This window comes from Thermobia domestica, chromosome 7 (genome assembly GCF_964235325.1).
Source record: "Thermobia domestica chromosome 7, izTheDome1.hap1.1, whole genome shotgun sequence".
In the NCBI taxonomy this organism is placed as follows: Eukaryota; Metazoa; Arthropoda; class Insecta; order Zygentoma; family Lepismatidae; genus Thermobia; species Thermobia domestica.
The window spans coordinates 258,097,077-258,121,279 of NC_137460.1; the positions used below are offsets into that span (position 1 = coordinate 258,097,077).

At 37.0% G+C, this 24,203-nt stretch overlaps 1 protein-coding gene across 1 annotated transcript in view; it reads left to right on the top strand.

Moving 5' to 3' along the window:
• The window catches only part of LOC145689688 (protein sidekick-2-like), an 87,408-nt gene that overhangs the window by 45,273 nt on the left and 17,932 nt on the right, over positions 1-24,203 (top strand). The window contains exons 7-9 of the mRNA XM_081763885.1: positions 2,806-2,992; positions 12,704-13,000; positions 18,941-19,191. Of these exons, the coding sequence (XP_081620011.1) occupies positions 2,806-2,992; positions 12,704-13,000; positions 18,941-19,191 (735 nt within the window). The remainder of the gene's footprint in view (positions 1-2,805; positions 2,993-12,703; positions 13,001-18,940; positions 19,192-24,203) is intronic.

The window sequence follows — 24,203 nt, forward strand, 5'->3', positions numbered from 1 at the left end:
AGGGCTTCATTAATTTGGTTATACGTGTGGATCTCGTTCCAATTTTCTTTCCTGAGGTGATTAAAATATTGTATTTTCTCATCATTTAATTTTCTTTTGTTAGTTATATTATTTGCACTTTATTACAATTTTTTTATTTTACTTGCACTTGTATTATTACAATATTGGTATCTACACTGATGTCTACCATACTTCATTACGTGATGTGATATAATTTCGTTTTCCATTTACTTCGTGAAGACAGATCGTTTCAGCGATTGATTTTTGCAAAACCTCATGCAAAGAGACCTACCCAGTGTGGTAATGTTTGTACTCGTCTGTTGACAAAAACCTAGAAACCCTTTCAGACACTAAATCTGAAAAGTGGCAATAGATCCATCACAATTCCTGCAGATATGTCCAGAGGGAATTTCTTTTTTTCCTCCGTTATTTATGTAGACACTTTCTGAAGACATATACCCTTATACGTTTTCCTACTTCATCTCATCATATCATACAACCTACAAACTTTCTACATATTAAACGCTCCATAAACTTGAAAATAGGTATTGAAACAGAGAAGGTATTTCTTCCACTCCTTCCGCTCAATCTTCGGATGGGAATTAAACATTTCTTAACAAGAGAAAAACATCACATTTGCTGACGGTAGCCGAGCGTGCTGAGCCATTGACTCTTAGTGAAGAACTTGTGAATCTTGAAGATCGATAGTTCAAAACTCGGTCTCCGATGTTCTTTAATTTATTTTTTTAAATGTGAAGATATGATGAAATTATTAAAAGTATTATATTTCTTATACATGTAAATTTCAAATTTGTTACTTTAGTGTTAAAATTGGTGTCCATTGCCGAAATTGCATTTTTTTTTAAATTTTAGTTCCAACACAGACACTATAAGACTTCTTGGTTTAAAATTTCTAGAATAATCAATGACACATGTGTAGGTGTGAAAATAAACTGAAACAAACGCAAATAAAAATGCAATTGGAAATGTATACGCAAAGCTAATTTTATATCTGTTAAAATGCATTTCTACTGCAATCTGATAAAATACAATATTCCCCTGTGTTTAACCATATAATCATACGTCATAGAACCCTCATCAAGCAAAATAAATTAGGGCCATACCCATCAAATGGCGACAAGTGGCAGTACTTATATTTGCTATTTTTGCCCATACAAGTGTTAAGCAGAACTACCTAAATTTGCATATGTATAAATTCATGTCCTAGAGATTATATACTAAATTTTGTTGTTTGACATTTTCTAAATTTAATGAATGGTTCTATTCACCGTCTAATATTTTGAGAGGTTTGCACCAATGTAAGTATGTCTCATAAAATAGATTAGGCCCTTGTATTCACACATATAACAACATAACATGATAAAAGCTCATCAAATAAGAAAACTGGATGAATAACCTATCACCTGATACGAAGTATTGATTACGATTATGCTTTTGACAAGTTTTTACCCATATGAGGTGATAGACAGGATCAACCAAATTTACGGAAAGATAGAACTTTGTTCTAGAGAACATTTATTAAATTCCGCTTCATTTCTTGAGAAGAGAGAACCAACGTAAATACGTCTAATGAAGGTGAATGGACCCTTGTATTCAACCCAGTAACTACATAATATGTTTAAAGCTCATCAAAGAAAATAAATTAGGCCAATAACCTATCACATGGTACGATGTATTGCTTACGTTTATATTTTTGACAGTTTTTACCCATAGGAAGAACTAAACATGAGCACTCGAATTTAGAAAATCATATATTCGAGTCCTAGGGAACACTTACTAATCTTTGTTTTGACAATTTCCAAATTTGTAGGGTGGTCCAATGTACCCTTCTGAAATTTTGAAAGAGGTGTGTTAATATATCAATGTTTTATGAAAAGGAATGGACTTCTATAATTACCCATACAACTTTATAATAAAACCTAATCAAAGAGTATAAAATATGTCGAAAACCTTCGATAATATATTTTTCGCATTTTTTGAGTCATAAAAGGGAAAGAGGTTGAATTCTCCAAACTTACAGACTTGCATACCGATGTCTAATATTATGGTACAGAGTTTTTAAATTTGGCAAGTTCTAAAATGTAATGTCCTATATGTCCCTTCCAAAATTTAGAGTAGGTCCAACTTACGTATGCCAATGAACAGAGAATGCTCCTCGGTACCCCATCCGTCATTGGTTTCTTGCCAGATCCCTAGATCGTTGACACTGGAGCATCAAAAAAGTTAGCTATTTTCGTTAAGTTGACACCTGTCAGTACTACTGTAGGTATTGCTTTTGTGAGTGATATGCTATAAGAATCTACGGACAGTGTCATTTAACCTCTGGTAGATGTACATCCATGTTATTCTTAAGAGTCTTCATCCCGGCGAAATTAAAATACCGCTAATTTTACAGTAATTATGTGATATCTTGAAATAGATAAAAGATAATCGAAATGTGGAACAAGAGCGCCCTAGACAATATTATTTTGCGTGAGGTACCGTTATCACAAGTCACCTAGTGGCTTTCCGTTTTCAGCTGTTTAGAAACGCGAAAATAAATGCCGATTTTCAAAATGGCTCGAAATCGAAAGCAGATAAGTGAGTCGTGATAACGGTATTCTCATGTAAAATAATATTGTCTAGGGCGCTCTTGTTCCACATTTCGATTATCTTTTATCTATTTGAAGATATCACATAATTACTGTAAAATTAGCGGAATTTTAATTTCGCCGGGATGAAGACTCTTAAGGTAATATGTTTAATGTTAATCTTAATACAGTATTTCTTTTGACTTTCTCGTAGCATGTTGGTTTTAAGTCATGTGGTAATAAAGAATTCGACGAATCATCAAATGGCATACAAAATACAACTGAAACGGAAATAACGCTGGATTCCCTAATAGCCTACTCTAATTATACAGTTACAGTACGGGCGTTCACAGTAGCCTATGGACCGCCAGTGCAGCAAACTGTTGAAACTATTGAAGGAGGTATTTTCTTATTTTTGTTTAATAGAAATACTCTTTTATATATATATATGTGTGTGTGTGTGTGTGTGTGTGTGTGTATGTGTGTGTGTGTGTGTGCTCTAATAAAAATGTATGTTCGAAAATAGAAGTGAAGTCTTATCAATAGATAGCGATATTTGGACCAGATTCCACTTTAACCAATTTTGGGGGAACTAATGGTGGTTTGAACGAAACGAAAAGTAGCTGAACGAAACGAAGTAGTTTATATATCTCTTCGACTCCTCTTCGGGACCGTCGTCTGTTTGTTTTTATATATTACTAACACATGTAGTTCACACGTGCTTATTGCCCGGTACGGCAACGTGGGGATCCTTACACCCCTGGGGCGTAGAAAAAAAATAAGCCACTGGATTATTTTTTCGTGTGCCATCACATGGAATCTGCATATTGGGCACAATAAACACTGGAAAACAATATAACACTGAAACACAAAGTAAAGTTAAAAAGCACTGGTCACTGATATCACTGTTTGAGATATTATCACATAAAGAAAGTTTAAATGAAAGTTTAAGTTGGAGCACTGACAGTTTGTCCTCTTAATCTAAGCAGGATCCTATAATACGTCATCTCCCTCAAAGGAGAGGCTGTCGAAGCTCTGGTGATTAGAGTTAATAGTTATAACTACGTCACTGATAGTAATGTCCGCAGTATATTTTATGAATTTCGCACGTCATATGGTGCTATTAGATAAATAGTTTCTAATATTGGTCTAGTTCTGGCTAGTACTAGTTAATAGATGACAGAACACACTTAGAGAACGGTTAAAGTCAGTACGTTGATAATTGTAGTCACGCCGGAAAAAAGGTTGCCAATCAAAAGTCCTGATTTTCCGAACACACTGTACATGTAGGTCAATGTGTTAGTGACACTTATATGATACGCAGCAGAGAAGCGAAGAAAAAATGTTATAGTTGGCCTTGTGAAGTTTGTTAGCTCGAGTTCGAAATAAAAAGGTGGCTTGCAATTTTGTTCACAACTGAAGGAAATTGTATGTATGGATACTTATTTATATGACAGAATGCAGGTTGGTTAGGAATTATAAGAGTGACAAAAAAGACAAGGGATCGCTTGCGATTTCAATACTAAGGTGGGTACTAGATTTGGTCACTTCAAATAGTTAGCTGTATCATAAGGTGTATCTTGGTTCCTTCTATTCCATGTTTTATTTCGTCTCCATTTTTTCTTTCTTCTTTGCCGCTGAAACAGGAAGAGTGCGCTTCGCATGTTGTTTGTTTATATCTGTTGTGGTTATGTTAGTTTTGATTTTCTCTCTTCTTACCTTCTCTTTCCTTCTTCCTGGCTGGTGCGTACATCATCATTTACATTGTATATATATTCTTCGGCGGCATGAAATAGCTTAATCCTGTCGATGGAAATATTGTGTTCTCTCTCCCTGAAATTGTGCGGCATACGAACTCGATGGAGATTATTGTTTATTTTTGAGATTATTCTAGCCGGCCCGCAGTATCTATCGGTCCATTGTGATGACTCTCCAATTCTTAGAAAGGGAAAGTAAATGAGTACTTTATCTCCAGTGTGAAAAGTTTGTTGTTTATGTCTTTTATCAAAGTACTTCTTTTGTTGTTCGTGAGCCTTCAGTAAGTTATGCCGTGTCTTTTCTCGAAGTTTTACGAGTTGGTCTCGTTCAAGCTGTAGCTGAGGGGTAATTCGTAGTTTGCAATCGCTGATGGTCCTGGGTTCGTATCCAAACATGAGAAAGAAGCTGGAATTCTTGTTCCTAATTGAGCGAATCTACAGGGTTTTCATAAAGTCTGGACGGATTTAATTTGCTTATAATTTTCATAAAAATGCTCATAATGAAATCAAATAATGTGCAAACGGTAGCGGAAAGATTAACTTTTCAGTTGGCAACACTGTTAAATAAGCGGCAACTCTGAACACGTTGAGAGAGGGAGAGGGAGGGCAAGGGTCAGTTCCTTACCAAATTCCATCCATTGTTGTTTTCATTGTTGTTTCAATGAATACCTCATTCCGGAACTGGAGGCAGAACGACATCGTGTTCCAACAGGACGGGGCACCCCTTCACTATGCAATCAAGGTGAGACAGTTCCTTGACGAGAAATTCCCTAACCGATGGATTGGCCGTGGTGGCCCGACCGTTTGGCCGCCAAGATCACCCGACCTTACCCCCTGCGACTTCTGGCTTTGGGGTCATGTGAAAATGGAAGTTTATGCAAAGAAGCCAAGTGGTTTGGAGATCTTAAAGGACAAAATCAGGGCGTCTGTGCCTGGCATTTCGGATCAAACACGGCGAAACGGCTGTGAGTGGATTCCAGCGCCGCCTACGGGAATGTGTGGACGTAAATGGCGCCCATTTGGAGGTGTGGCGGTGAATGAACTGATCTGGTGCAGATTACAGGTAAACATTTAATCCTTCCGCTACCGTTTGCACTTTATTTGATTTCAATATGACCATTTTTATGTAAATTATAAGCGAATTAAATCCGTCCATACTTTATGAAAACCCTGTATTTAAACCAAAAGTAATATGAGGTAATAATTTTGGCCATGTTTCGTGATTTTGTTGGACGAAAAATTTTAAGGAATTCTGCAGTGTTTTGTTCATGACTTCGACTAATCCTATGTCTTGATGGTTGAAAGCAGGGCAAAACTTAAATTCAAAGTTATATATCTCTGCTAATTTTTGAGGTTTCTTCGCTCTGTGCATAGGATGTCTGTCCAGATGAAGGAAACGAAAGGCGCCAAATTTCAGAATTATTTCTTCCAATAAGAATTGTTCAATTGTATCTGCTGTAATCCCATTAACAGCCTTCCTCACTATATAACGTGTACTTGTTTCGATGGCGACTAAAACATATTTTGGTTTCTCTTCTTCGTGCGGATAGGGACCTAAGCCGTCAAACATCCATCGTTCTCCTATATGGCCTATCAGGTGGTGAACGAGTTCTCCCTGTCGTTTTCTGGGTAGTTTTTTTCAGGAGTTGGCACTCCTTACAGATTTTGATTCTGAATGCCAAGTATGATTTCATATTTGGCATGTAGTATTTGTTAAGGACAGTTTTATATGTCTTTGAAAACCGAAATGGGGAGCTGACGGGTCTTTATGAATAGACTCGAACCAATGTCCCGCCAAGCTTTTTGGGATGCACAAAAGATGAAGTATCCCAAGTTCTGGATGTTTTTGTGTACGATAAAATATGTTGTCTTTTAATCGAAAATATTTGGCTGCCCTCATGGTGGAACTTTCTGCTGGTTCTCTCCCTTCTAAAACTGTTATAATATCAGCGTATGCGTCATCCTTACGCTGTTCTTCTCGTAAGTTCTTCAAAGATCTTGAGTATTCTATTTGGAGAATGGGTTCCTCTAGAGAATTGGATCTGCATGCATCGAAATGATAGAGAGAAAGGGCATTCAAAATATCTTCTTTCAACTTCTCAAATAATTCGTCATGTTTTTCTGTCCATTTAAATTTTGCACTTTTAGTAAGAAGCTGCTGGAAAGGTTCTATCTTGGTCGTGAAGTCCTCGATATGACTTCGTAAATAAGAACATAGGGCAATAAAGCTCTTAAGTATGCGTTTGGTAGTCGGCTTTTTAAAATTCTTGATCTTCTTTGCGATGTTTGGTGAGATGCTTTTCTCCGGATACAAGAAATCCTAGTACTGGGAGTTCTCTATATAACAGGTGCGTCTTCTTGGGGTTGGCTCGGAAGTCGTGTTTCCTTAATTTTTGGAATAAAACCTCCAAATCTGAGAGTTGTTGCTCCCCCGTATAAGAACCAATGACGATGTCATCTGCGAAATTGATAATGCGTTTAGGTAAGCCGTCTAGTAAAATTTTTATGACTATGGTTAAAGATTGGGAAGAGGAACAATGGCCCATTACGCATCTAAGGAATTTATAACTTTTGCGTGTATGATTTACCTCAAAAATCATATATTTAGTGCTTTTTGGATGCAATTTTATCTGGAAGTACGATTGCGAAAAGTCCAAGGTTGAAATTAACTTTTTACCCCTTTAAAACCTGCAAAACATCCTCTGTATTTTGAAATGGTATGCTTAAGTATTTTGTATAACTATTACATGCCAGGAGATTCAACACAAGCCTGGAATCTGAGCTGTTTGGCTTTTTGATCGCAATTAAAGGCGAGGAGAAATTACTAGTCTGTGTCTCCGTTATGATTTTGGCATCTAACAGCTGTTGTATCTGCTTATCAATTTGATCTCTTATCCCTAATGTAATCGGTGGGGAATCGTGATGAAATGACGCTCTTTTATCTATACGAATTTTGTGTTCATATCTTCTAAAATAGCCTATATCCTCTGGGCTGTATGAAAACACATACCTGTATTTGTACAATAAGTTGGTTACAGCTATGCGCTGGTATTCCTGTAAATCCAGATTTATATCAAAATGGTTAATGTTAAAAGATTTAGCTGTTTGTCTTAATCTTTCCTTTATCTCTTCTTAAGTACGAAATTGATGCGCTTTCTTTTCGTCTTCTTCTATTGTAAATGAAAATTCTTCCACGCCCTCCTCTGTATACGCCACTGGTGTACCTTTATTTAATGTTACTATTGGAAATTAGTAACGTAAGGTCGTTACTCGGTACTCTCTAAGCCGTTTCGGTGTAATAATGATTGTAGTGGAGTAATATAAAATGCAGCGTCATGAATTGTTTCTTTTTGAATCGATACAGGGAAGTAGAAATGTGATTTCGCCGGAATCGTAACTTTACTTGCTGTGATGACGTTTGCATTCCTTTGCAAGTGCAAAGAGTGAGTAGTGTCTCGTAACATTTCTTCCGATTCTTGTTTTTCCATTGGAAACGTAGGTTTCTCAGGTTTTCTGTATAATGATATGGATTTATTCTCCAAGTCTATTTGAGAGAAAAGTCTTGTGAGAATCTCATTCCGAAAAATCGGATTAAAGTCAGCATCTATGATGCGAAAGCAATGTGAGAAGGTGTTGGTGCCAATTTTAAATTTAATTAAAGTTCTTTCTTTTAAAGGTAGAACTTTGTTGGCTATGCCCTTGATACGAGTTTGAAATGGTATTAGCGTACATTTTAGGGGTGCGTCCCGTCTTGACCATAGACTAAGAGTAGAACCCGTATCTATTATAGCTGGTAGACTGCTTATATTTATATTAATATTCAGTAACAGTTTATTATTTTCTATTCCCAGCTTAACATGTTCTCGATGTTTATTATTGGTCGTTTGGGTGAAAAAATTGGCGTCCGTGTCCTTAAAAGTTTCCGCTGTTGCCTGCTCTTCTTGAATGCCATCACATTTTAATTGTGGTGGTGGTCTGTGTGGCCCGCGCCGACTTTTCTGAAATGGCCAGCAAGGCTTGACTTTGGTCTGCGAGCCCATTTATGCGTTTCCCTGGTTGGATTTTTTTGGATTATTCCAACACGTGGATGCTCTTGTAACAAATTGAGCAAACTGATATTTTGTCGCCTTTTACAAAATTCTTTTTTTTACCACCGTTATTTCCTTCATTGGTATTCTTTGCATCCGCTTTTCGTCCGTTTCCTTTACGCCTATAATTAGACTTCACGGCATTCTGTGCTACTATTAATGATAACTCGGCCATTTGATTAACTAATTTGGTAAGGTCCGTGTGAGGAGTTTGTGAGGGCGGGTTTTGACTTTGGTGGGGGTGCGGATTCGAAACTTCAGGTGCAGAGGAAGTTGACTGTGGAGTAAAGATATTCTGCGATGGAGGTGCAGAAGGTAACGATTGCGAATAACTAGGAGCAGGTTGGGTGTAATGCACAGTAGAAGTTGGCTGTTGTGCATAGGTTGACAAGTATGAAATAGGATTCGTTTGGCTATGAAAGTCGTTCACAGGAAATGTTGAGGGGCGGTTAGGTTGGCCGATTAAAGAATGAATTGCCTGTGACAACTCTACATAATTCCTCTTCTCCATAAGATCCTGAGCTTTTCCCAATTCATGAAGTCGTTCCTGCAGCCGCTGGATTGTTGGAAAAGATTCCACCGCTATCTTTTGCAGCAAATTTCTTTGTAGTCCTAACGAAAGAAAATGAATTTTCTCTTCCTCTGAAGCTTCTGGTATTAGCTGTCTGATAGCCCTCAGTTTCCTTAAGAAATATGAATCATTTTCATTTTGTTCAATTTGAAAAATTTTTAATTCCGCCTTATACGCTGGTATATTTGGGCGGGACAGAGAAATTAATTTGGTTTCCAGTTGTTCGAAATTCAGTGTGTCGAATTGATTCAGATTTTGGAACTGTAAGACAAAGTCAAGAGTTACGTCCTGTAGATACATAGGAAGTATTTCTTTCTTCTTTTCGGGGGTCCAAGCCTGAAGTAAAGCCAAATGATCAAACAGCATGAAAAATCGATCGGGATCGTCTGTGCTGTGACCAGAATATCTAGTTAAGTGAGGAATATTAAGAGGTATACGGGAGCCTGATTATGCCATATTGTTATCACCTTCTTTATATGTATTTTTCTCAGATTTAGTTGTCGGCATAAATACCTGCCAGCCTATAACGAATCAATCTACCGTTAAGAGTAATGAGAGTATTTATGAGAATACGGATACTATCTTTTATATGACCCTGCTTTTAGTAACACTTACACTGTATTGTTAAAAAGTTTTTAAGTCCGTGTTTTCGTTAACAAAAAGAGCGCCCCGTAGGAAAGTCATCTTAGTGTCTGTAAATAGGCGCCGACGCATCTACCATGTAAAATTTCTTGGGTAGAGCAATGAAATGTACTCGGGATTTGGACTTTCCCTTCACCTTTTTATTACAAAAAAGTCTTTATGTACACAAATTATAGCAAGAAATTCCACTAATATTTAGGTAAGATTAGATAGGATCCCGGTGACCAAGCGTCGTGGGCTTTGAGGTGAGGAACTCTCGGTGACCAAGCGTCGTGAGAGGGGTGTAGATTAGGTATCTCTCTCTCGGGGACCGTACGTCGTGAGAAAGAGGAAAGGAACCTGGTGACCAAGCTTCGTGGGTATAAGGATGGGTATCTCTTGGTGACCAAGCGTCGTGAGAGGGGTTTTAGGTGTTGCGATCAATCTGGGAAGATTGATGTTGGTCGAGGTGTGCAGGTCGTTTTTATTCTGTCTTGTCGGCTTCCATCGTTGATTCTCGTCCTTCCGACTGTTGGCGATGGTGATCGACTCCTCTTCGGGACCGTCGTCTGTTTGTTTTTATTTATTACTAACACATGTATTGGTTATTGCCTTGTACGGCAACATGGGGATCCTTACAATATCTATACATCTATATCTATCTTATATATATATATATATATATATATATATATATATATATATATATATATATATATATATATATATATATATATTGTTACACGGAGGTCAGAGTGGGGTCCACAGGACCCCATAACCCATTTTCTCTTTTAATTTTTAAATATTTTCCCATATTTTTTATTTATTGTTCTGTGATAAATTATGTTTTACATAAGTAACAAATTAACACTTATAAGTGATTTGGTTACTTTTATTACAGCTTTCATTAACAGTCAGAAATAAACTGCAATTTGTTCATTATATCAAAAAAAAGCTAAAAATCTTCCCGCTTTAAGGATCATTTGTAATAAAAGGTATGCATATTTTATATCAACATAACAAACACGTGTTATGTAAAACATGAAGGAAAAGATCTCCCGTACACTATCTTACGAGGAATGGTAAAATTACTAACCTTTTGTGGACCGACAGGGATTTCAAGAAAATCGTAGACCTTTACGTTGGCGGCCCTATATTCCTTCTAACTGCCTTGTACTTCGGGCGGCCCTAGCAGTTTCGGGGGTCACAGAAACATAAACGATACCTCGTTGTAAAGCTTATAGAACACATTTCAACTACCTAACTTTAGTGCTCCCCGTGCCAAACCCTTAGAAGAAGAAGATGATTTTTAAAAATGAGATTTGTTGAAAATTTGCGAGAGTCTGACAACACTGTTACTTGTCATAGGAAGAGAAAATATTTTCGTGTGTACACCAGACACTGGGTACAATCACGTAGAAAAGTGAAGGCCAAAAATTCAATACCAAGTGAGAAAAGATTCCGAACGTGTTTCCCAAGAGAATTACCCTGTACATATTTTTCGAAATATTTTTGTATACCCTGACCTTTGCAGCCCTAGCAATGCCCTTAATTGTCACAGAAATATAAGCCATACCTCGTTGGAAGGCTTATGGGACACAAATTTCAACGAAACTCTTGTGTCCCCGTGCGTGCGGTATCCGACTCCGGACTGACCACGGATATATATATATATATATAATGCTTTTTATACAAACTGTGAAGAAAAGTCGATAAATATTTTAAACAATATTCAATAAGCACTTATTCACAATAATGTGTGCATATACACAGCCGGGTCTTGTGGGTGTAGCATCGCGACAGCTTATGACGGATGCAATAACCATAGCCGGATATATATCAGATGCGGCTGGTGGCTAAATAAATAGGTGAGGCACAGAGAACCAGGCCGTAGTGTTAAGTGCCGCCCCACAACTAGAGGGAGCAGGCCCCCCTAAACTTTTCGTAGCCCCGCCAGACCTGAATACAAAATGCTATTATTAATACAAAAAACAATTTGTAGGAAAATGTTTAATGACTTTCCCATCCCCCAACATATTCATGGTCCTCCCAAACCTCTGAGGCTGGTAGCGGGCTTGGTTAGGTGGCGATGAAACTGGCTCTTCACCCCCTTGTTGCAGGGTTTCAGCCCGATTTTTCCCCGCTGCTAGTAATCTAATAAGCATACTATGAAACCAATTATTTGAGGGGGGGGGGCATAAAAGTCGACGTTTCCCGCGTTGTATTAGCGCCATTAATAATGTTATATCTGTAGAAAACGAACTGGCTTTCGTTAATCTATATCTCCTTATATTTTGTTACTAAATACATTACTTTTAGGATAACGATCATCGGGCTAGAATCTTTTTTCTTCCTTCAACGTTGGATCAATGTTGCTCGTCATTTTTATATCCAAGTTCTCCACATACAACAATTTACTCAATAAAATGTGCCAAACTATATGACACATGGTATTGTCTGGTACAACACCAACTGTAACTGATAAATTTTCAACATCAGTTTAAAATCTTGAACAATTTAATATGCACAATAACATATCTGATAGTTAGCTTCTATTTATAGAACTAAGCCTATATTGTCAACTTGTTTTGCCGGTGTAGAAATTTTTACCTACATACAAGAAGGTTTCTTTAACTCAGAATAGTCGCCTATCAACTAAATAAGTTATCCGTTGTGGACTAAATTTTAACAACCTATATGCCTTGTGTATTGCCAAATGTGTTAGTTTCTCTTACAACTTACGAAATACAAACCTGAAAATTCAAGAACACGTGTTGGGGAATTTCAGCTATTTCAAATAGGTTATAGAAAACTCTCATCATTAAAAATTACAGAGGTAATGGAGATTTGTTTACACCATATGAGAAAAGAGTACTTATATTACATACCGTCATATCTTTTACATTGCAATGTTTAATGCATTATAATTAAGTTAGAGTAAGTAAATGTCATGTATTGTATTTCATGTTTGAGAATACAAAGTGTTTCTTTATCGATTTCTTTTAAACATTAATTTACTATTAGACAAAAATCACAGAACGTAATTTTCTAATATATTTTATCTGTATCTTGCAGTAACAGAACTAGATACTCCGCTTGAAATACCTTCCATCCAAGATGTGAGAGCAACACGCGTCACAATGCAGTTGAAGGAACCCAACTGCAGAATACTTCGCAGCAGGCCTTCATACACAGTCCAAGTACGAGGAGACAACCAGTGGGCGACCGACTTTCTTGAAACATATAATACCATAACTACATCGGTTAGAATAGATAGATTGCAACCATTTACTAAATATCGTGCTAGTGTATCTATTCAAGGTTCACCCAACGCTGCCAGCCCTGAATTCACTTTCCAAACAAAAGAACAAGGTAATGAAGATATAAGTTATAACTATATGAACTATAGAATTGGTAGAATTTCCTTAATATTTGTGTTAAGAAGTAGCAAAAAGACCTCATTTCCATAGTCAATAAGGCGTCGAGATACTACATGGGAAGCCTGAGTTTAATCTTGGGCAGGAACAGGAAATTTCTCTTATTTTATTCTTGCTTCATTCAGACCCCGAAATTCACCAAATTACTTTTAGATAAGTAGCCCGGCCAACGTTCAGGAGAAAGGGTGGTGTTGACTTCATTGGTGTTGATAATGGTAGCATTAGGGTTAGAAATTAGAATTGCGGGTTTTCGCCATCTATGACCATTTTAGAATGTCACATATGAGGGATGGTTTCTCTTGTCTGTCACACTGCCTGGGGAAAAGGGGCAGGAAGAAAAGAATAGGGAAAGAAGGGATGCGACCTGGGTCATTATGTAAGGAACCATCCTCGCACTTGTCTGGTGTCAATGAGGAAAACCTAGAAGAAACCTCACTCAGGGAAGACCTTTAAAACTTGATCTGGTGTCCCATCGGCAATCAAATGAAGGACAGCTTACACGAAAAGAGAGAGCATTAGCGACTATACGAAACCAAACTAACGGTGTGGGGCCAATTGAACACGGACCTCCGCAAAAACCGACGTTGGTTACCTTTACATTAAAACTGACATTACAGCTTTGATGTACCGGTACTGCACATGAGTGCTTGTAAGTAAGACATGTAGTAGAATATTTTATAGTGTAGAATAAATCTGTTTTCCCAGATCGCGCCAAGTAAATTTTGTGGTGGACAAGCACCGTGTGCGTGAGTTTCCTCGGTATTCTTCCGTTGCCTCCCACTTTCTTCATTCCACCATTCCATTCATTTCTCATCATCAGGGTCTCTTTTAGCTTACATGGCTTAACCGTGGGACATAAAATTGAAAGACTTTATTTCATTTTTCAGTAAATGTTTGAAATTTTTTATTTATAATTTATCTAACATAATAGAATGTTAACCACCGTATAATTATGTTTATGTACTTCCAAACAATGTTATGTATAAATGTCAGCAGGCTTAGGAAAGGGCTTTTTCCATCCGTTTGTTGGCAGGTATCAGACCAAAAACGCCAAGGAATAGCGAGATACAGTTTCTTGAAATCAATTCAGCGTCCCAAAACTAGGTTCCATTTGTTCAGCCATTCCTTTCAATTCTTTATTCAAACCGAAAGTGGTTCTAATAAGTCGTTTCCGATTTCAAACTTTATCGTCATAGAACGAAAACGTTTGCAAACGATATAGCATCTTAAGGGAGCGTAACTCGACTACCTGGAACACTCTACCAAAACTGGAAATGGTTTAATATTACTTCCAGTTTCAATGCCAATTTACACAGACCAAGAACAGTAAGATATATCGAGATGTAGTTTCGTGCAATTATTTCATTGTCCCAAAAATAGTTACATCTTCTTCATGAATCCTATATTCAAACAGAAAATGGTTCAAATGAGTCATTTTCGGTTTTAAGGCTTACCGCCTTAAAATAAAAATGGTAACGTATAATAGGAAGCTGGTTTCTGCAATCAATTCAGTGTCTCAAAAGAGCATGTCATCAAAACCCACAACAATCTACCAAAATAGGTAGTGGTTGAAATTTACTAATACTTCCGGTTTTAATGCCGATTTTCATAGAGTAAAACTATTAAATATATACAGATGCAGTTTCTTGCAACTAATGAAGCCTGCAAATAATAGGTTATATCACCTGCGTTAACCCTATATTCAAACCGGAAATGGTTTACATTTTACTATAAGTTTCGGTTTCAATACCAAATTTCATAAAGCGAACACGGAAATGTACCTCGAGCTGCAGTTCTTTGCAATTGACTCAGCGTTCCAATAATAGGTTTCATCTTCTCCGTTAACCTCTATTCAAACCGGAAGTAGTTTAAGTTAACTATAATTTAATATTCGGATTAACTATAATTCCGGATTTTTTATGTATCGCCAGATAACGAAAATAGTAATAGATAGCGACAACTGGTTTCCTGCAAACGATTCAGGGTCTCAAGAGAACACGCCATCACAACACGCAACACTCTACCAAAATCGAAAGTGGTTGAAATGTACTACTATTTCCGGTCTCAATACTGATTTCTATAGAACAAAAACGGTAAGAGATATCGATATGTGTTTTTCTTAATTAATTCGGCGTCCAAAGAGCAGGTTGCATCTACAATATCCAAACTGAGAGTTTTCAAATTAACCATTTGTGGTTTCAAACTTTATCGCCAAAGAACATACACAGTAAAGGATAGTGAGTAATGGCTTTTTTTATATGAATTCAGCATTCGAGGAAGAGGATCTATCTTTGATCTTATTCCTCTATTGCAATCTGTAGCTGTAGATGTAATACTTCAAGTTTATGTATTGAGTTCTCATTGTTTATAAGTCTACCGTAGTTTCACACTGTGAAACGAAACACATATGTATTTTAAAAATGATAATCCTGTTTGAGTGAAGTCAAATAAACGAAACACATAGTGTTGGCATTGTAGTTTTTAGATTAACGTCCCATGATTATGTGCCGTGGCTAAGGTAGACGGTGATGATGAGATGAATGATGAAACTGGAAGGAAACGAACGAACATAGAAAACCAATATACACGTTGTTTTGCAACATAAAACCAACGTACCAGAGGTAAGCACTCTACTAGTGATCCACGACGGCTACTGTTGTAATTTTAGTTTAACAGTTCATATAATTATTCTATTTTTTGTGAGAGTCTCGATGGTATAGCATACACCTTTGGTGCATTGGATCCCTCGTTCTTTTCCACCAAAGTGAGCTTTGTGGTGGGCCAACACCGTGTATATGATTTTCTTTGAGGTCTCCGTTTCTTCTGAGTTTCTCCATTGCATCATTTTATTCACTGCCATAATCACCGTCTTCTTTAGCCTGGCTGCATAAATCACAGAACGTTAAACCAGTCGATTTCATCGATAACTTTCATATTCTTCTAATCTTACATAACAAATTAGAAGTCAGTTTCCATTAAACATACACAAAATCTACAGTGCGTTTTAGTACTTGATTACTATTGAACAGAAAATATCATAATAGGTAGCAAATCTTACTAAGATATTTGAGACTTGATTCGTATAAACCAATAAATCTAGTTTAAAGTTTCTATAACATGAATATGTTAGAATGTCTGTAGCTCAGATGTAAACCGATCAAAGTTATTAAATTTGTAGTTTTATAGAAGCAAACAAGAATTTTATGAAAACCAAAAATGAATCGTAAGATTGCAATCTTGGCCCATAATTAGTTTTTGGATCAGGAGCCACAAAATATTTGATTCGCTCCTAAATCGAAATTTCGTATTTTCTACGGAATAATCACATCATACTGAGTTATCTGATAGTTTGGGTTCAGCTAAACATAATTATATACTTCTCCGGATATAAGGATTGGAAGAAAATTTTTCATTGAAATATATTGGATCTTTTGATCCAAAAACTGTTTTAAATAAGATTCTATGGAAATATTTTATTTTATTGAGCATTTATTAAGTTTAAATACTTTTTTTTAAAAAAAAATACAATCTCCAGTTTTATTTCTTTCATGAAGATTAAATTTGATATTTTAAATAGCATATCTGTAAAGGTAAGTGTTAACTCCTTCAGTGTGGGTGACAAGTTAACTCGTGTCTTCAAAACACACCTACTGTGCGCATGGCGTATATATACGCTTTCATTTTGCTTTGGTTATTTTGTATTGCGCATGGCGAATATACTTGCCCATAGTATGAGTAATGTTATCCTGACAATATTTAGCGAGTTTGCGCTCAGCTGGTTTTAATTGTTGCTTAATTAAAAGAAGAAGAGGAAGAAGAAAGAAATTAAAAGAGAGTTTGTGCTTCTCAAATACAGTTTTCATTCTTTGTTTTGTTTGAGAGCAGACAGCACAGTAATGGCTTGGAAACGATATTTCAACGATGCTGACATCAAGGAAGAGTTATTAATTAGTGATTCTGATGTAAGTGATTTTGAAACAGATTTAGAATCAAAATTCAAAGTTCTCAAAAAAAAAAACTACACTTTTTACAGCGGTTCACATCTGAAAATTACGCACTGAAGGGGTTAAATGACAGAATATTTTCCCACAAAATTACATTTCTGCTAAATATTAGCATGGAAAAAACTTCAATTAAGACCACTAACTAATTCATAATGTATGAGATTACTAAGCAATACAGTGCCACTTCAGAAAGCAAACAAGCAATATATCACACCAGTTCTTCCGAATTTGAACTCACGTCAGTTACATGATATATACTCACGTAATACTCATGCGAAACGTTTAGTAAACACATTTCAATAATGTGATAAGATCTCTATATTTTAATATTACACTTTCCAGTCCATCACTGCTGGCCAAAGGAATCTGATCTTGCTAAACAGGTTGACGCGTAACTTTATTTACGTATACAGAAGAAGCAATTTTCTCTTCGAAGCTTTCATTGAAAGAGCTTTTTATGAATTTGTTTCGCACATGATATGAACCATTTCCTTTTATATAGATGCTCTTTGGATCATGACACCTTTTTGCAACGACGAAAGGAATTAAAGAATGTTTCTATAACATCTTAAAGTTTTCCAAACTTCCAAGTCTATATTAAGAATTGTAAAAGAATTGTTTGTTCACTGTTGTCAATCCCAGGGAGTCATCTCAGAAAAGATTTAGTATGATGATTTCTTGCAAGCTCAGGATTGAAAATGAAATGAAATCTTTAAGTTTTACGTCCCATAGTTATGCCGACTAGACTAAAGCAGATGATGCTGTTAAAAAATGAAGGAAATGGTGGAAAGAAGAAAGTGGGAGGAAACGGGAGACCTACGAAAAAAACACACACAGTGTTTGTCCACCAAAAAGTTTACTTGGTTCAAAGTGGGATCGAACCAAGGACCCCATGCACCAGAGGTGAAAGCTCTACCACTGAGCGGCCGCGGCCTGACTCTAAAAAAATTATGTTGAGAATACATGTTCAAGTAAATGTGCCCCCTTGGCTGCGTACTGAATAATGGTGTTCGGAAGTAGTAAAAGTATATTTAGCATTTTTGCCCACCTGTAGCTCAGATACTATAGTTCATGTGGTTCGGATCCCACAATAAGCTGTAGGTTCACGTCTCATATACTGTAGCCTCGCTGCTGAAAGAAACGCTAAACTAAAACAAAATCCAAAGCACATTTTACTCAGATGCTGACTTATACTAGTTCGAAACTGGGCATTTTACCTAGGTATATATTACTAGAGGTATTCCTTACATTGTTACACCATTAGAAAGAACATACTCGGATTATTGAATAAAATATTCTAATCCAATTTCGTCCAAGAAAGTGACTTAGCACATTTTACCTCTGAAGTACAGATATGAAGTTGTGAAAATAAACAACAAATATTATAAGGATGGTAATATAAAATATAAATCAAAATGGGCTGAATGATTAATATACTGGTACATTTCTATCGTAAATTAAGAAAAGGTGATTTATGGAGAAGTCGAAAAAATACACGGACCATTTATTAAATATATATATTACATAGCTTTCAACTACCGATATGTTTATAAGTATGGGAATCCCAAAGTACTTTGTAGATTACTTCCTACCTTACATATGGATTAATAGTGCCATACCGTTAATTAGAAATATGATTGACAAAAATACTACTATTGAAATCTAGTGCATAGAAACTACTGGCTAGGTTATTCTGTCAAGGGCATTCCAATCTTCAGTGCAACAATTGCCAGTGTTTCCACGATAAAAAAATAAAAATAAAAGATTTTGCGAACACAAAACGACTATAGTTGTAACTTCAAATAATTACTGTAAACGTACACTTGTCGTAACATATTTCATAATATATTTTATTTTTTCTTGTTTCTCAGCTCCTCCAAAAGTGCGAACATTAGTATCTTATTCTCATGGGAATGACTGGATCTCATTAAGATGGGAAAAGCCTTACCCACCAAATGGCATTCTACAAGAATATGAGATTCAATATAAACGGAAAACCAACAAGGGTCGAAGTTGGAACGAAGGAACTGTAAATACAGAATCTCCTTGTGACTTGTGGGAAGATCTCACCTGTTTTACTATTCAGGAAAAGCTTATAGAAAAAACTTCATATCTAGTTAAAGTAAGACAAACACAGCATATGTGCTGACCTAAAAATATAAAAATAATATTCAGATGTTTTAGAAGTATTACCTATATATTGTACGTAATTTTCTGTTTCATTTGCTTACTATCAGTAATTAAAAGTTTAAGTCAACAACTAAATGAATATAAGTGGTCAACAATAAAATGATTCCCAGTGATCAATCATTAAAATGTTTGTAATCAACAATCGAAATTAGCCTCTGGTCAACTGTTACGTCTGTGGTAAGGAAATAAATATTTAATTGTAGTCATTAATTAGAACTTTATCTTTGGTCAACTATTAGGTGTTGTTTGTTTATTTAAGTTTAGAGCGTGTTGTGACCACATAGGGTATATGACCACATAGGGTATATGAGCACATAGGGTATACTTAAAGATTAAGGTGGCATTCAATCCACACTCTAATATAGTCCAATGCTCTCCTAATGAGAATCGAACCCGGTACACCGCATACCAAACATGCACGGACTAGCTATTTTTGTGAGTTGCCCAAACCGGAACTTGTTATCATGGCTCAGATATTGCAATATTTGACTAAATTTTAACACACCAATCCCCCCTCAAATTGACGATAGAAAATCGGTTTCGTACGCTAGTAAATCTGGTTAAAATCTTTCTGTGTACAATATTTGGTGCTTCCAAGTGAACCCCTTTTATTCAAAAGTCTGATGACAGTTAGACATACGCATACGCAGTTTTATTTATTAATATATATGATAGATACAGATGGTGATCAGAAAAATGGAAACACCTGAACGAAATTGCAACTTACCAGATTAATATGGTGTCGGACCACCTTTCGCCTTCAGAACAAACTTGATGCGATGTGGAATGGAAGCATAGAGGTCGTGAATGGTACCAACTAGAATTTTACACCATTCCTCGTGCAGAGCATCAGCCAGTTCTGTGAGAGAGAATATAGGTGGAAATCGTCGCCGGAGTCGTGTTTCCAAGACGGACCACAGATGTTCAATTATGTTGAGATCTCAGGATTGAGCGGACCAGGGGAGGTGTTAAACTTCATCCCGATGTTCCTCAAACAAAGCTGTAACAACGCCAGCTGTGTGAATGGGTGCATTCTCATCCTGGAAGATGGCGGCATTGTCCGGGAACAACATCCGGACCATAGGATGCAAGTGGTCTAAAATTGCGACATAATCGTTGGCAGTGATTCGTCCGCTAAGTGTGACCACAGGACCCAATGAAAACCATGATATGGCGGCCCACAGCATCACCGAGCCGCCGCCATGTTTCACAGTTGGGCGGAGACACTGCAGATAATAAGCTTCTTTGGGCGTTCTCCACACATAAACACGGCCCATGGTTGGGAATAGGGTGAAGGATGACTCATCCGACCATATCACACGTTTCCAGTCCTCAACGGTCCAAGTTTCATGGTCGCGGCACCATTTGCGGCGTGCGAAAGCGTTATGGTCCCTGATGAGCGGTTTGGCCAGTGCAACGCGACCCCGTAAGTTCATGTCATGTAATTCGCGGCGGACTGTGATTGTCGAAACAGGGTGAGGGAGGTGCTGATTGAGTTCCTCCGTCACTTGTTCCGCAGTGGCACGACGGTTCTGCGTAACAATGCACTTTAATACCCGGCGTGACCTGTCACTCATGATTTTCTTCCGCCCACTGTTCCGCTTCCCCGATGTGGTTTTCCCGTGTGTTGTGTAGGCCCTCATCACCTTCGACACTGTCCCACGCTACACACCTATCACAGTAGCCACTGCCGTCACACTTACTCCACATAACCGCGCACCAACAATTTGCCCTCTTTGAAAATCTGAGAGGTCTCCCATTTTACACTACCTCCGTCTGCTGCAGCCAGTGGACACTGCTGTTCCACTGAGCCTGACGTAGCATGGAGACCGACCTAACACACCACCACCAGCGGCCCGGTGCTGCGGGCGCCACGACACCACTGCCAACCCATACAGCTGACGTGTTGCTAACTACAGGTGTTTCCATTTTTCTGATCACCATCTGTATATACATAGACGTATACAAAGCTTGTGATGATCTACCACCATTTGTAGCTTGATTTAAGTCAGATGAACTCCCACGAATTCGTAGGATATATACTGCACTAGAAGAAAACAAAAAGATTATGCTTATTGTTTCTATCATCGCATTTAAATAATATAGCAATTATTTAAATAATATATAAAAATTATATAGTATATACTAATAAAAATATTGATTATGTAGTATTTAAATACAGTAATAAATTATTAACCTCGTAATATTTCCTTTCCTTGGAAAACATTGATCTATTCGGCAAGTTTGTTTAAGATAATCATAAGAAGCACATAAAGCAGTACAATAAACATCATAGGTTTAAGAAAACTGTTATATTAAGCATTTCTCCAGTTCATTCAGAATACTTAATTACGTAAAACTTGTGTTCTAATTTGAGAAGAAAGTTTCCTCAAAGTTATGATGAAATAGCAGACCAACTTCTCAGTCGAGAGGAGCAGTCACCTGCTTAAACACGCATAAAATTACAAGTTCAAAGTAAAGCAATTTCCTCTGACGGAGTAAGTTATGCCTTAAGGCTTAGAGAGCCGACCATGTTTTATCATGGATTTTGCAATCAAACTCTCTATCAACAAGATGACTAGCTTATTCGGTTACTTAAAAGGATTGGGTTAATTGGACATAAGGAAATTCCTCCGACCACAGAAATGAATCACCTTCAACAGAGGATCGATATGAGACTAGCTTTTAACCAAAAAAATATCCTTCAAGCTCTCTCAAAGAGAACTGAAGTCGGCACTTTAAGTTCGCACGTAGCTGAACCCAAGAGGTGGTGGTTTAGAAATCATTGAAACCCCGTAAAGAAGTATGTTTCGCTACCATTTCAAAGCAAGATTCTCGCTCTAAAATCTTACGACCTTTTCCTTTACTATGTAAACTAAGTATTGGTAGAGAATCTTATGTGAAAAGCGGAAGCTCCTGCGGAATGAATCCATAAAGAAACGCTGTCTTCCATAAAAGTGCAGGACGTTTCCTACTAGGAAATACAATAATAAATCATATTTCTCCATTCGGGGAAAGATTTACCTAGTTTTAACTAGAACCAATTCGAGCTGATTCTAAGTTGTCTTTAATTCTAATTATATCCTCTTCTTCTTGTTCATCTCAACCATAGGTTGGTGGGTAACATTCAAATTTTATATTTTTTTCTTTCCATGTTGTTTTCTAGGGGCTGTAAAAGGTGGTAGTGTCCCAAGTCCTTCCACCGTGCAGAGAAACAGCCACAGGAGACATGATGTCCCTCTTTGTTTTTGTCCACATCTGAGCATTGCAGATGTCAATCATCTTCAGCCCTAGTGTGGTAATGGTAGAGTTGTTGCCCACTACCATAGTATCTCTCTTCGTCTGGCTCCTACTCCTAAAGGCCTGTCCGGCATGGGAGGCCCTCTGATAGCGAAGCCATCTCCGGCATAGTTCTTGGGTTTATTAGAGTACGCAAGTCCCCACCACCACCACGGCAAGGTGGAGATTACGAGCCACTTGTTACCTGCTTGAGCGCTTTGTCATATTGATCTGCTTAGTCTTTATCATAAGCTTTAAAAAGCCCTATAACCCAAAGTAAAGAGCTCAACATTCAAGACTGCATATCCTGTATGCCCCAGGGAATTGACCGTTTCCGAAAAAAGACTTTCGAGTATCAGATCCTAAATAACCTGCCAAGACCCCTTGGAGCGGCCTAAATAACCTGCCAAACCCCTTATACGAAGTAGAGGTACTCCTTCCAGAACAAATAGAAACTGATGTGGAGCAAAAAGTCCAGGTACACAAAAACAGAGATAGTCCCCTCTCAAAAACTAGTTTTCTTTGCTTCAAATGACTATATTCTACCCTCCGTTATCCAACTGAAGAGAGTTGCAAATTCTTAAGAGCTTGGGCAACTGGCTAAACAATTGTACAGGATTGTTATTTTTCTCTCAAGCTAAAATAAATAGAAAAGAGCCTCTAATTGGTATATTCCTACATATATAGTTTGCATTTACATGAAATAACAAACAGCAAACATAAGAAATACATTTGCACATTAAATGATTTTATATCAATTATATTATTAAATAAGTCATAAGCCAGTTGTGGTATACCTTATTTATTAACGATGTGAATTAACACTCTTATAAAGTTTGCATATCATAGCTACAGATAGTTTGAAATGTATTAAGAATAGCAAAGGCCATGAGGTTTGAAGTTCCAGTAATCAAATTTCAATGGAAGAAAGAAAAAAGGAAAAGAATGTTATTCGTTTACAGCTTTTAATTGATTTCATATATCAAGGTGAACCTCCATATATATATATATATATATATCTTATGTTATTCAACACGTAACAAAATACCTAGGTAATACAAGCAATGGTCTGTATGTAAAGAAACTAAAAGAATAAAGCAAAAAAGTCAATGCAATATTTATACGTTACATTTAAGTTACATTAGTTTATTTTCGCTCATAATACGCTTATTTAAATGTATTCTTGCCATACGAGATTCAATTAGCTAGCTATCTTATTGAATGTCTGATCTATGCACCTCTATGTTCAGAAACTATTAAAGTATAAACTGTACTTTTGAGAGAAAGTGGTAAGTTTAATTAGCGGATTGAAGTTTCAAACAATTTCAGTTGTTACTCGTGACAATAGCTGTGAAATAACTGAATGAATAGCTGATATTGCTAAGTCTGTGTTGCACGATGGACATATTAAAATCTCCTTCCTTGTTTGGCGTTGTCAGCGTTGAGTGCGACCCCCTTCTGTGGACCAGTTGCGCCCGTTTCTTTTGAATTCCTAGATCCGTTCGAACTAATTGTCGACAGGTCCAAAGCTATAGTTCTGTTTGGCAGCTGCAGTAGCTTGGTGCACGATAACCTTCGAATTGTACCGAAAGCATAGCATGACCTTCCAGGAAGTCACTGTGGGCTTTGCCACAGACTTTGGAGCTTCTCCTCGCTTTGACCACG